Below are 15,736 nucleotides of genomic sequence, written 5' to 3' on the forward strand. Positions count from 1 at the left end.
TTCCACATTTATAAACAAACTCACAGAATCACGACTTCATCAAGAGCATATATTTATGAATAACTATCAAATAGTGATGATACCAGGTGTTTGCGAAAGGGTGAGCGTATCCTGCCCCAAAGGCGAACTCCGAGCCTTTAACCCCCTTGCCAACTATAATACCGTCTGTGCACGCACCCTTGTGTCCCGTTATCTGAATACGTATATCTTAGCAGCACAGACATTTGCTAACATTCTAATGTTGCTAAGAAGAAACTATCCTCTAAATTAACAATATACATGAAACATTTTTAAAGCTCACATCGAGAAGTGTAACGACACGTCAACTGTAACAACATATAGGCCATTGCCTACACCGACGGTAACTACTGTCTCCAGACAGCCACAACATGTGTCCTTATGCAACATGTTACGACATTGCCAACAATCCTCAGTAAACCAGTACCTACCCAGGGATCTCTATGTCCACCGTACTCCGACTGATTACGTCGGTCTGCTTCAGTGTATCGTCCTAGAATCTTCTTTTCAGTTCTGTTGTGGTTAAGCGCATATCGCTTTCTGACCCGAGATCGTCGTCCGCGCATGGTAACTGTCAACGTTCCCAACGTTCAAATACACATCAGTGGTAGGAGTCAAAACTTCTATTCAAAACACTGTTCCAGATTAAACACCCGTTAATTGCGTTATCAGTTTGTCAATCTTGTGTACATCCTTCAACTCATGAGCTGGGGTAATCCTCCTGTGTCGCTCATTCCACTGTCGTGATGCGTATGACTTCAAAGTGTGGGAAATGTATATCATCAAGTTAGAAACGCAATGCTGATTACATAAACTATTTAACCAACTAAAACAAGTGGGTTCCTTGCAGAAATACCAATTCCAACGATGCGAAATATGATCTAAACGTTCCACCCGACTGCACATTAACTTTAGTTTTAAGCAAATGTGGTTTAATGAAAAGGCTCTATGTGTATTTACACAGAACACTTTCTATTGACGTTTATCCTCGGTGCCCGTGAGCACCTTTGTCATCTCTCCCAAGGCGATACTAATCGATAAATCAGCACCAGTTATACATCTAGAACAGGTAAAACTACTTTGTAAAATGCACAACTCAAATTTGAATTATAATGCATACAACTCCGCCTTGTTTAATCTGAATGCATAACCATGCATGTTTCAGGTGTGGCCAGAGGTTGTACGATTTCCAATCACATGTTGACAAAATTATTCAGCGCAACTACGTGTAGGTCTTCTTTAAATGAAACCAGTTGCACGGTTCATCAGTCCATTACAGCATTTAGTTACACGCATGGTAGAGTGCGCTGAAGCCTTGACGAACACTTTTTATAGACCAGAAACTCCACTTGACATTCATCGACTTGTACACCTCCCACATGTGTCCCACACGTTCAAAGCTAAAGGTAGAATTCGTGTGAAACGTTCTCAGAGAGCGACAAAAGCTGATATTGTTCGCTGAAGTACAACCTTTGTTCATCTTGCCGTGTCATTGCCAAGTCCAGAATGGCGTTTTTCATAACGCATTATAACCATCAATATGTAAATATCGACCGATGTATCGATGTGTTTGCCGAGACTTCTGTGTATCAGAGTCAATCAAAATCCAGTCACTGCAGATTTAATGGTACAAATGGAGAAATGCTTAGGCGATATTGGTTTCCTTATATCTTGAGAGGATCTAAATTTAGACACATATGATTGATGTGCGCACATGTTCATGCAAACGAAATTCGTTTTGAACCTGTTTTCGTTTTGGAACAATTAAAGGAACGTCACAAATACATAACAACCGCGCTACACATGCCGATCCCGAGAGATTTCACATAAACACTGGGTTTTAATACTGTCAATATTATGTTTACATTGGGTGATAGAAACTCGCGCCGTAGCTGACAAGATATAATTGATAATTAATACTAGCTCATAATTCTAATGGATAAATGTTATTTTAGATACGGTTACGTCTCGTTATGAAACATTTGATATGGAATACATTTAACGTGTATAAATATTTATGAATGCATTGTCCATCGGACTAATGAATCTGTCTAGCAGACGAAACAACCATTCAAGGAGGGCCTAGATACGAATCAGTTACAATTCTATTACAGGAGTTACAAGGTAAGCACTTTCAAATTAGTCCATCAGCTAGGTTTATATTTTCTGTTAGATAATCGCACTTCATGAAGACATTTAAACATACATATATACGTCTAGAGTTAACTAAAACAGGAAATATTTGTTGTATAAATGTATGAAATTACATGTTCTATACATTTACTATATCTGCAAGCTTCATCTTCGTTTTGCGCTTTCAGCTATTCTGAATCTCAAATCTGTTTTCGTAAGATTTCCACATTGTGGAATTATCTTGCGCGCTATAAAACTGTTCCATATTAGTAAGACATATCTGCCAAAGGTGAATGAATTGTTCTTTCCCGACATTGCCATGAGAATGTGTTAATGAATCACTATAGTGATTGTACACCTAAACGGTGGACATATCCTGCCCCCCCGATGACACGATTCATAAACACATGCAAAGGCAAGTTAATTGTTCACCTGAAATATGCTGGAACATATGGTACAATAAACAACAAGGTAGCTGCATCGGCTCTCATTTGTGTCACTGGTGGGTCAAATGTAGAAATGTCTTTCATACAGCGTTTTTTGACAGACAGACAGACAGACAGTTTATTTGCGTAATATCGGCCTAGTGGCCTATAATACAGTTATACAGTTGTATAAATCGATGTACAGTGGTCATATGGATCCAGCTCTTGTTTGGAATACATTATGCAGAAATAAAGCAGTGAAATATATTACCTGACTGTTTCTTGATTTGAAAATAGATTCTAAAGTTAGTGGACCTTTATATACTTTTCGAAGTTGTACCAAATATTTTTCTCGCCAACATTCGTAATAAACAATAAAAAAAGACATGATTCTCGTCTACAACTTCCAATGCAGCGTTTTGTAATCTTTCAAGGGGCCCGCATAAAGAAAACACAAATGTTTGTTTGATCAGGTATGCACTTTTTGTACTAATGAAATTGACATGAGTTTGTGTAAAGGGCTATATCTGTGACAATACATATGACTGTCTGTATATCTTTCTCATGCTCCACTTTCGATATTGACTGAGATAATCAATACACTTGGTGTAAATCCGAATAGAGGAAATGGATGCATTTTGCTGACGAGGAAACACCCAGTTGCTTCATGTCCAGTTAATGAGTATGTTTGCATGAACCAGTTATATATGGATACTGACGCTAGCGAGTCATGCCAGTGTATAAACGCGATTCAATTGATCATTTTTGCAAGTATTGTCACTTAATCCATACACCTGATGCAAGCATTTCACTGAATTCCATTTATCTAGTACCTTGTGCACTTAAAGAGGCGCGCGCGTGCGTGCGTGCGTGCGTGCGTGTGTGTGTGAGAGTGAGAGCATGTGTGTGTGTGAGTGAGAGCATGTGTGTGTGTGTGAGAGAGCATGTGTGTGTGTTCGATATATTTGTGGATGTCTTCTGTATTATGAGTAACACGACATTATTGTTATAGGCTTACTGCTTTAGCTGATTAAGTTGACATCCATAATATGCCCCCCTTTACATGTATGGTCATCTCTTCTCAATGTATTTCAGGGATATTTTACTTAAGTATTTATACATTATATTTATTGGCATTCACTGTCAAATCTTATTTTAAATAAATAAAATTAAACCCTGTCTGAGAGATGAAGGTATTAAATTGTATTACCTGCGGAATCTAATTGTTGACTTTAAACATCAAGTTACTTGATAGCGCATATTCGTACAGTACATATGACCGAAACGTCTGTTACGTCTCAGGGAGAAGGATAAAAAGAGAGACTGGAGTCTGTTGGTAAAACAGTTTTCACCTTCTCTAATCTCGCCTGCATGCCATATATCAACAAGGGACACATACATGCACTGACATGCTGGTTCAAAACCAGGTTACATGTCTGTCTGTCTCGTCAGATAAACTACAGGTAGCAGGTATAATGTAAAGGAGAAATCATTATGTAGTTAATGTAAGTCAGCCTTACTTAAAACCACAAATCTACCATTAAAATATTTAATAGAAGACCGTACTATGCATTCTTGCAAACTATATGAAGACGCATTAAATATAGTTAAACGTCAACAGTTAATGGTATCGCTTCTCGATTATCTTCCGATTCCACAGAGTATAAAAATAATACTGCATTGAAAATTACATGAACTGGGTCCTGATCCACTAAGCGTTCGTAGCGCTCTGTCATTCATTCGGTCACTGAAAATGATAAGCCTGTGATAAATTATAGACTTACGACACGTCGTAACGTTATGAATGCTCTGTCGATCGGGACCCCGGTCACTGAAAATGATAAACCTTTGATAAACTATAGACTTACGACAGGTCGTAACGTTATGAATGCTCTGTCGATCGGGACCCCGGTCACTGAAAATGATAAGCCTGTGATAAATTATAGACTTACGACACGTCGTAACGTTACGAATGCTTTGTGGATCGGGACCCGGATCACTGAAAATGATAAACCTGTGATAAACTATAGACTTACGGCAGGTCGTAACGTTATGAATGCTCTGTCGATCGGGACCCCGGTCACTGAAAATGATAAACCTGTGATAAACTATAGACTTACGACACGTCGTAACGTTACGAATGCTTTGTGGATCGGGACCACTAACAATCAGAATATTTTAGGTGTTGCGAAAAGCATATCCTTTTTTTAGAGGTATCACCTTCTACTCCCGTAATGTCAATTAAGTAAGTGTATGTTGCGCAGCAGAGCTCCATCCACGCGACAGCAACCTGTAGACAAATCAGACATTGACGGACAACAGCAGGGACACGATGGCGCATTCTTGATTTCACTGAACCATTGTGTTCATTCTGATTAACATCCGCTGTGTGCAAGTCAAGTAACTAAAGAAACAATGTTTTAGAACCGTGTTCGTTGTAAAATAAAGTGGTGGCAGTTTAATGTTTTAAATTAACCTGTACAAATCTGGGGGAATCTTGTATTATAACGATTTGTGTTCTTTCCCTGAGAACCCATGGCCTTATGATGATGGTTAATTGAAACACACATGTTTATTGAAAGTTCAAGGGCAACACCCACAATGAAAATGACTTTTGGAAGACATTTTTCAGTTGTAAATGTATGCACACGAACACAAATATTGTTTGTTATCAAAATAGTCTCTTACATACACGATGAGATAAAATAAACATAAAAAGAGCACCTGAAGTTCTTTTTTAGGAATCATATAGCTGGTGCTGCTCCCCGTCCTGGAAACACCTGAATAACGGTAAAGGTGGCGCGCATTTGTCTGGTGTTGATTGTCAGTACAATATGAAGGAATTCAAACCTGCTGATATTTAGAAAGTAACGTGGTAATGTCGCCGCCAAAATGGTCGGAAAAATATGTGATAGTATTCTAGAAGCACGTACGCTGTTTTAATGGCAGCAGCACGGACGCCGTTTTAATGGTAGCAGCACCGAATTCCTCTGTAATATTTACCTGTTCCATAATATATTCAAGACCGCAATACCAATAGTTAGACATTGTAATAATCAGTTACATATACTGAACAAAAGAAGAAACGTCTTGTGTGTTAGACCCGTGAAGGTCCGGGTTAGAATGAACCTTCAGTAACCCATGCTTGTCGTAAGAGGCGATTAATGAGATCGGGTGGTGAGGCTCGCTGACTTGGTTGACACATGTCATCGGGTCCCAATAATTATTGCGAAGATCGATGCTCATGATGTTGATCACTGGATTGTCTGGTCCAGACTCGATTATTTACAGACCGCCGCCAAATATCTGGAATATTGCTGAGAGCGGCGTAAACTCACTCACTTTTGTGTGTTACTTTGTCCCAAACATACCCATATGGAACCAAATATACTATTAGAAAACAGAAACGCATAACCCAGAAATCTGTTGCGAAAATGTTGTATTTTCAAACATGTATAACTCCTTCACAAATAGACTTTAGGAAATGAATTTTTGCATCAGTTTAGAAGAAGGCAACATTGATACACGCCAAGTGCCCGACGTCGGATCTCCTGGCTCTCAGACCAATCTCTCAACCTGTTCAGAAGGTTGGTAATCTCCAGCGTGCATTCTTTCAATGGTGATGTTCCGTGTCGCAGCGTCAATTAAATTAAGGCGTGGCGTAGTGATTTGACCTTGAAACCCCTTCAAAACGGATGCCGATTTCCGAAAGTAATCTGGATTTTTATAGCCAGACAGTGCATGCTCTTTGTTGCACAATTTCAACTGGAAGGTGATTTCTGTTGCGTTGTGGCGATGTCTTTCTACTTTTTAATTCAGGTAAAGTCGATTTTTTTACTTGTGCAGTTGTGTAAAATCATGTTATCAACACTTTTTTAAACATATTTTGTTTGAACACAATAGGTAATTAATAGAGTTTTAAAAGAACAAAACGCCTATGCGTTTCTTTTTGGGGAGAGTATATATGCTAGTGGACAAATCTGCTTTATGGATGTAATGACCGTACACTAAGACAATATTAAGCATTAGATTAGGTTGAGCTTGATGCACAGTCAACACTAGCACGATGGTGTAACTTTTGTTATTTCACAGGGACATGCCATCTGAATAAGAGTTTGTTCAGCACCGCGTATGTCCCCCTCTTGCATGTATGTACACAACAGCAAATTAAGTAGCCTGCACCACACGTGAAGGATCACGTCTTCACAAAAGAGTGTGCTGCATGCAACCCACAATAGAAGAAGAAATCAGTTCAAAGACTAACACGAGGTTATGCTGTCTCCACACGTATAAGTAAGGGTAGCCCTACCAGGAATAACAGGTGCAAGTTTCGTTAGACCCCTGTAGAAAGCAAGGAGCGTGTCGAAGCAGCAACCTTTAATTTGGTACAGTGATTTAATTGTTGCTTCGAATTCTGACAGTTAATGGCCATGCAATGACGTCAAGCACGGCGGTACCATGACTCTTATCACCTATATGCCAAAATGCCAGTTTGGAACAACAGCTAAACTATTTACTTCTCCAAACATGATGCTATTATACACTGGGAATAATACCCCAAAACCAATGCAGCAAGGCGACCATTGTATCTGTAGCTGCACATATGGATAGCGCATGTCGTGTAGACGCGGAATCAGAATATTTAATAGCATCCTTAATTCCTGCAGTTTAGAGAATCAGGTGCTGAAACAACTTCCCACCTGCCATGCAGACCTCAAGGCGATTCAGTCACTATATATGCTAAACCGAAACTAGGTCTTTATGCCAACGTCATTTCGGGGTGAACTATGACAGATTGCAATCCTCTAACGGAACCGATATGCAAGAGAGGGTGAAAACATAAAAGACCAGGTGAAGAAGGCAGGAACGACATGAGGAACACATCAACGACATGTATAGTTGGGAATGGTTCCACGTATAGGGGCTCGTGGGGTCAGAACGAGAGGCGGAACACCACGTGGGGCATAAACAGCACCATAACCCACGGGGTTGCAAGCAGGCAGTTGGTGCAAGGGGTTAGAATTATATATATGGAGGCTTATGAAGGTGGAATAAATATTTAGGATAATGCATGTTTGGTTATACACAGACAGAGATGTTTTTACGCAATTTTGCAAGAGGTTAACTCCAGACACGTGGAGTCGTGGTTATATGTCATGGCTAAATGTTTTTGAGTTTACGTTTAGGTCATGCCTGTTGTTTTTCGCAAAGGTGTATGGAACTGCCTAATCATATTGGCTGATGGAAAAGTTGTAATGTTCTAAAGATTATGTATTGAAACAGGGCTCACACTGTGAATGCATTGACTTTTTCTTTGATGATAGTTGAGAGAAATTGGGTTTCACATGGCGTTCAAGATTGTTTCATTCAAATAGAGACGTGCACCTGTTTCTGTGGGTGTTTATACTCGTCCGGACGTTTATAGTGACTGTTTTATAGTGCCATCCTACTGAGATACTATGCCGTAGTTAAACCTCCACTCAGACACGTTGTATTCACCTGATCTTTGATGGTTCTCGGAAACATATTCGGTTACATATTCAAGATTAAGTTCAGAACCATGGTGCACTTATTTCTGTGTTCAGTACTATGTTGCTCATAAAACAAGCAATAGCGCTGTTAATATTAATTAATTTTCCTTAAGCTTACGACACAATTGTACATTACAAAAACACTGGAATAAAGTAGCATTATTCCATTACATAGGCCTGTATTAGACGTTGCGTATCTTATGTTCGTCAGTATATATACTCAAACATATAGCAATTATCGGGAGACAAAGGACATGTATACAGGGATACCTGTATGAGAGGCCATGATGACTCAAGGTGTGGAGTACATTGTTAAACATCTATATCCTGTCCGCCGTGCACAATCCGCCATGATGGACTAAGCTGTAGTGTAATTGAACAGAGGACGAGGTTTTACATTGTATATTGGCTCGAGTTAATCACCAGTCACCCACAGTACACTACGCCTGTACATACCATTCATTTCCCTTTGTAAGTATCTCCAATTGGCATTTCTATCTGTTGGCCTCTGGATAGTGTGACATATGTGTAGTTCTTACTCTCCAGTAAACTGCCGGGCAACAGAAGAGTACACCCATATTTGATGGTGGGGAAAAGCGAAAGTCCCTGTTGTGATCTGCATGTATATACACTATATGACTACAGGGAACTACATGTATATACACTATATGACTAGGCGAAAGTCCCTGTTGCGATCTCCATGTATATACACTATATGACTATGCGAAAGTCCCTGTTGCGATCTCCATGTATATACACTATATGACTACGCGAAAGTCCCTGTTGTGATCTCCATGTATATACACTATATGACTACAGGGAACTACATCTATATACACTATATGACTAGGCGAAAGTCCCTGTTGCGATCTCCATGTATATACACTATATGATCTCCTCCATGTATATACACTATATGACTATGCGAAAAGTCCCTGTTGCGATCTCCATGTATATACACTATATGACTACGCGAAAGTCCCTGTTGCGATGATATCCATATATGATACACTATATGACTACATGTATATACACTATATGACTACAGGAACTACATCCATGTATATACACTATATGACTAGGCGAAAGTCCCTGTTGCGATCTCCATGTATATACACTATATGACTACGCGAAAGTCCCTGTTGCGATCTCCATGTATATACACTATATGACTACGCGAAAGTCCCTGTTGTGATCTACATGTATATACACTATATGACTACAGGGAACTACATCTATATACACTATATGACTACGCGAAAGTGCCTGTTTCGATCTCCATGTATATACAGTATATGACTACGCCAAAGTGTCTGTTGTGATCTCCATGTATATAAACTATATGACTACGCAAAAGTGTCTGTTGTGATCTCCATGTATATACACTATATGACTAAACGAAAGTCCCTGTTGTGATCTCCATGTATATACACTATATGACTACGCGAAAGTGCCTGTTGTGATCTCCATGTATATACACTATATGACTACGCCAAAGTGCCTGTTGTGATCTCCATGTATATACACTATATGACTACGCCAAAGTGCCTGTTGTGATCTCCATGTATATACACTATATGACTACGCCAAAGTGCCTGTTGTGATCTCCATGTATATACACTATATGACTACGCGAAAGTGCCTGTTGTGATCTCCATGTATATACACTTATGACTACGCCAAAGTGTCTGTATGATCTACGCCAAAGTATATGCCTGTTGTTGCGATCTCCATGTATATACACTATATGACTACGCCAAAGTGCCTTGTGATCTTGTGATCGTCATGTATATACACTATATGACTACGCCAAAGTGCCTGTTGCGATCTCCATGTATATACACTATATGACTACGCCAAAGTGCCTGTTGTGATCTCCATGTATATATACTATATGACTACGCGAATGTGCCTGTGCGATCTCCATGTATATACACCATATGACTAAACGAAAATGCCTGTTTCGATCTCCATGTATGCACACTCTATGACTAAACGAACGTACCTGTTGAGATCTCCATGTATATACTCTCGATGACTACAAACAATAACTGTAACTAGAATTTTAGAAATTGTTCAAACATAATGATATTCGTAAACCAAATATAATTCAACATCATATTATATGTGAGAGACGGCGAGACTGTGTGAGCCCAGTTGTTATCCCATTAGTGAAGTGAGCCCTTTGATGTTCCAACTGCGATATTGTTACGATATTGTTAATAGCAGGCTAAACCATATACTCTCATCCTCACTCGACAGAGTCGCAGATGTCAAATGCACATGACATATTACTATTTGTTATCAATACATCTGTGCTATTAATATTGATTTAGTTTATCAACTCCTAAAATCCGTAGATTACGGGTTACAAATGCCGTTTTAATACCACACATCCGCTGTGAAATCATATCCAAGCAAACGATATATGACAAAAACGTGCTCACGGTTTAAATGGAACAGTTGCTTGAATTCAAATAACCGCATTGTAGAATTAAAAAAAACGGCTGAAATTCCACTATCACATTCCAGTGGACTTTAAACCGACAATGGGCGTTATCAACTAACACCAAGATAAACACACCAATGTGGGCCTGCTTTTGTGATTACTGGGGAATTATTAGCGAGGATTCCATACCGGTTTGTTGCCAAAACATGACGCTCCATGGAGATGATGATTGATGACACGTATAGAATTACTAATCACAGGTAATGTAATTAACCAAAACAACACGTCAAAATCCTTTCATGAAGCGATCATGGTAATTACATGGTTCATCATCGGCTATGATTTGTTCAGGGGGTGCAAGAGGAATCTTATTATCATCTGTTAGGAATAACCTTATTAACCCCTAGCCTATATGCCCTTGTTTGCCCACACTGTCACCACAGTCGCTTGGCTAGTTAACCCTACCTCAGGTGTCGCTTCTCTGGAACCTTGATCCATAACGGTTCTTGTTACTGTTAAGTATATCCTCCTGATTGGTTAAGCCTGTATTAAATGTTTTCAGGCATGGTCTGCTGTGCTGCCAATCCTATCCGTCGCCTGCCACAAGGACCATGTCCCTTGGTGCCACAAATTCGAACCTTCAGAATTGAGTCACAAAAGTGAGCTCCAACGAACAATTGCAGCGTATTACCAAACGCTTGAAGCCATTGTAGTCCAGTTATTGCACTGTGTATCGATTACACGATTCGGGTAGTTTGCTAATTAATATTCCAATCCTGAAACCACATATGTAGAAGCATTTCTTTTGATAACGGCTCACAGTGATAGCTCCGTCCGTTTTGGTGATATAAAATCTCCACTGAATGTATTCGTTCTGATGAACACCGTAAGTCTTCACTTACAACACGAACAGAAACTCCTTTAAAAAGTATTACAAATAGTATCTGAAACAGTACATTGATGACTAAGTTAAGTAGTTTCGGGCTAGCCGTCCTCAAGCAGTTGCCTTGCCCGCACTATCCGCTGAGAGGACACACATACACAGTCGTGTTTCCTACACAGACGAGGAGCTACTGCTGATGCTAATTTGCTTTTAGGTACATATCGCTGTCACTTGTGAATGGAGGAACACACACTTCCACCCTAGCTTTGCCTGGTGAGCGCCAGTTAGTGGTTGATGCAAGCCGCTCACGTACTACACACCGACACTAGAGGTAAATATTCATTGCCGCCACCTTTGTAAGAGGTGCGAGCTAAATGCTCGGTCTGTATCCCACAAACAGGCGAAATACTGAGACTGCAATTGATACGCGTTTGGCGTTGGGAGACCAGCACACCCGTTTCCAATCAGAGAGATCCGTAAACGCTGCCTATGTCTTGTAGAAAGGGAAGAGAATGGATGTAAAGTGTCATCGTATACTCATATAAGCAACGTCAAACGCTCATTCCCTGCCTTTGATCGGTCCTTATGAAGACACATATTGAAGGAGAGTTGTAATGAAATATAACTTTCCAAATAGACACATTCTCAGACGCATGAAGACGTACTTTTCACATACTTCAACATAGCTGTTCAAAGCAACAGACGGATAAACTTCACACAATACGATTTGGTTTCAATCCGGTTCCACAAAGAGAGAGTTAAAGACCGTCTCTGGAATGCAAAGGTTCATTCAATGCAAGAGGTCGGGGAAATGTTCTAAGGGTTATAAGGCACAGACTTAGCAATGCCTGCAACTCTTTAAAAGGTGAATCATTTTATACGCGAATCTGGGACGTTGTGACATGCCTTAATTATTATAACATGTGTCCCTGAAAGCGGGTTGAAGTTGGCAGAGTGTTTGTAATAGATCTAATGGATCGCGTTTATTCCTTGGGTCCAGACATTAGTCAAACGACTTCGGTAGCCCAAGCATCTGTTATTGTTCTCGATGTAAACAATCCCCTGTTCAAATGGAGGCAATTGTTTTTGTACAGTGGTATATCACGTCAATACTTACATATGTGGTGAGTGCTTCAGAAAGCTAAAAAACGTAGTTTCAGACTGAATCAGTATTTAATTCTTATTTCGGGTGGTGGGGTAGTCTAGCTAGTGGTTACAAAGTTCCCTTGTCACGCGGACGACCCCGGTTCGATTCCCAACATGGGTACAATACGTGACGCCCATTTCTGATGTCCCCCGCCGTGATATTGCTGGACTATTGCTAAAAGCGGCGTAAAACCATACTCACTCACTCACTTAATTCATCCTTTTCTACTCGCGGTTCAAATCATATTCTAAGCTATTTTAGTATTACATTTTGTAAAAGAAGCACTAGGCCACGGAGAACACGATATGCGAGTTTTTGTTCGAGATTAGTTCCTTTGATGATGAATGAACGGCTGCAGGGAGTTTAATACCTGCACAAACCCTCTTAAAGGTGTTAATCAGAAAGACAAATACACATTGTATAGGTGATTAACTAATAAACAACTTCAATGGCATCAACTCTTTGATGTTATAGATTGTGGCGAGTGTCTGACGGGGGGTTACATGTAACTATTGTAAGATTGTAATATCATCATGCTTCTTCCGGATATCGCAGTACTTTGAGCAGGTTAACCATGGTGATCAGTTTCTATATTTGAGTGATATTAATACCCTTGTTGATCTAATCATTCTACTACCTTGTGAACTACTGATGACATGTAGTTTCACCGACTGATCACAAGATGGTATTGAACCTGGTTACAGAAACAGGTAGACCCCAGACTGATATGTTGATACTATAGAGTCTTGTTACAGGTACATGTAGATTCCATGACAAAAACCTAGTTACTTCCTCAATGCAGAGAAGTGATACTATCTACAAACTGTCTGTAACAACTGATATAGCCTGTAAGGGTAGTGATATCATATAGAAACTGTAGGAACTGATATAGTCTGTAAGGGTAGCGATATCATATACAAACAGAAACAACTGATATAGTCTGTAAGGGTAGTGATATCATATAGAAACTGTAACAACTGATATAGCATGTAAGGGTAGTGATATCATATAGAAACTGTAACAACTGATATAGTCTGTAAGGGTAGTGATATCATATAGAAACTGTAGATATCAACTGATATAAAGGGTAGTGATATCATATAGAAACTGTCAACTGATATAGTCAGGATGTAATATAGAAACTGTAACAACTGATATAGTCTGTAAGGGTAGTGATATCATATAGAAACTGTAACAACTGATATAGTCTGTAAAGGGTAGTGATATCATATACAGACTGCAACAACTGATATCGTCTGTAAGTGTAACAACTGAAATAGTGTGAGGAGTAGTGATATCATATAGAAACTGTAACAACTGATATAGTCTGTAAGGGTAGTGATATCTATAGAGGGTAGTCTGTATGTATCATATAGAAACTGTAACAACTGATATAGTCTGTAAGGGTAGTGATATCATATAGAAACTGTAACAACTGATATAGTCTGTAAGGGTAGTGATATCATATAGAAACTGTAACAACTGATATAGTCTGCAAGGGTAGTGATATCATATAGAAACTGTAACAACTGATATATAGAAACTGTAACAACTGATATAGTCTGTAAGGGTAGAAATATCATATAGAAACTGTAACAACTGATATAGTCTGTAAGGGTAGTAGTGATATCATATAGAAACTGTAACAACTGATATAGTCTGTAAGGGTAGTGATATAATATACAGACAGTAACAACTGATATAGTCTGTAAGGGTAGGGATATCATATACAGACTGTAACAAATGATATAGTCTGTAAGGGTAGTGATAACATATACAAACTGTAACAACTGATATAGTCTGTAAGGGTAGTGATATCCTATATTCTGTAAAGGGTAGTGATATCATATACAGGATGTAACAACTGATATCGTCTGTAAGGGTAGTGATATCATATACCCTATATTCTGATAAAGTAGTGATGTATAGAAAACTGTAAAGGGTAGTGATATCATATAGAGACAGTAACAACTGATATCGTCTGTAAGGGTGATGATATCATATACAGACTGTAACAACTGATTTAGTCGGCATGGGTAGTGATATCATATACAGACTGTAACAACTATCTTCCAGTTAGTGTTGTCAGAAATCATCTTCCAGTTAGTGCTGTCAGTAATCATCTTCCAGTTAGTGCTGTCAGTAATCATCTTCCAGTTAGTGCTGTCAGTAATCATCCAGTGTGTAATCATCTTCCAGTTAGTGCTGTCAGTAATCATCTTCCAGTTAGTGCTGTCAGTAATCATCTTCCAGTTAGTGCTGTCAGTAATCATCTTCCAGTTAGTGCTGTCAGTAATCATCTTCCAGTTAGTGCTGTCAGTAATCATCTTCCAGTTAGTGCTGTCAGTAATCATCTTCCAAGTCATCTTCCATCTTCCAGTTAGTGCTGTCAGTAATCATCTTCCAGTTAGTGCTGTCAGTAATCATCTTCCAGTTAGTGCTGTCAGTAATCATCTTCCAGTTAGTGCTGTCAGTAATCATCTTCCAGTAATCATCTTCCAGTTAGTGCTGTCATCTTCCAGTTAGTGCTGTCGCTGTATCATCTTCCAGTAATCATAGTAATCATCTTCCAGTTAGTGCTGTCAGTAATCATCTTCCAGTCAGTGCTTCCAGTTAGTGCTGTGGTTAGTGCTGTCAGTAATCATCTTCCAGTTAGTGCTGTGCCAGTTAGTGCTGTCATCTCTTCCAGTTAGTGCTGTCATCTAATCATCTTCCAGTTAGTGCTGTCAATAATCATCTTCCAGTTAGTGCTGTCAGTAATCATCTTCCAGTTAGTGCTGTCAGTAATCATCTTCCAGTTAGTGCTTCCAGTTAGTGCTGTCAGTAATCATCTTCCAGTTAGTGCTGTCAAATCATCTTCCAGTTAGTGCTGTCAGTAATCATCTTCCAGTAATCATCTTCCAGTTAGTGCTGTCAGTAATCATCTTCCAGTTAGTGCTGTCAGTAATCATCTTCCAGTTAGTGCTGTCAGTAATCATCTTCCAGTTAGTGCTGTCTGTAATCATCTTCCAGTTAGTGCTGTCAGTAATCATCTTCCAGTTAGTGCTGTCTGTAATCATCTTCCAGTTAGTGCTGTCTGTAATCATCTTCCAGTCATCTTCCAGTTAGTGCTGTCAGTAATCATCTTCCAGTTAGTGCTGTCAATCATCT

At 39.3% G+C, this 15,736-nt stretch overlaps 1 protein-coding gene across 10 annotated transcripts in view; it reads right to left on the reverse strand.

Moving 5' to 3' along the window:
* Positions 1–15,736, reverse strand: part of LOC124259212 (inositol 1,4,5-trisphosphate receptor type 3-like) — a 177,526-nt gene that overhangs the window by 90,229 nt on the left and 71,561 nt on the right. For 3 of the 10 annotated variants that reach the window (XM_046693312.1, XM_046693319.1, XM_046693318.1), the window contains exon 1: positions 450–609. The exons of 5 other annotated variants lie outside the window; for them this stretch is intronic. In XM_046693312.1, coding sequence (XP_046549268.1) covers positions 450–584 — 135 coding nt within the window. In that variant the 5' untranslated portion in view covers positions 585–609. Of the gene's footprint in view, positions 1–449; positions 611–11,021; positions 11,070–15,736 lie in introns of those variants that run through there. 2 more of the 10 variants (XM_046693313.1, XM_046693309.1) reach the window with 2 other exon arrangements.

This window comes from Haliotis rubra, unplaced genomic scaffold, assembly GCF_003918875.1.
Source record: "Haliotis rubra isolate DU_JTF1 unplaced genomic scaffold, ASM391887v1 Scf713, whole genome shotgun sequence".
NCBI classification, from domain to species: domain Eukaryota; kingdom Metazoa; phylum Mollusca; class Gastropoda; order Lepetellida; family Haliotidae; genus Haliotis; species Haliotis rubra.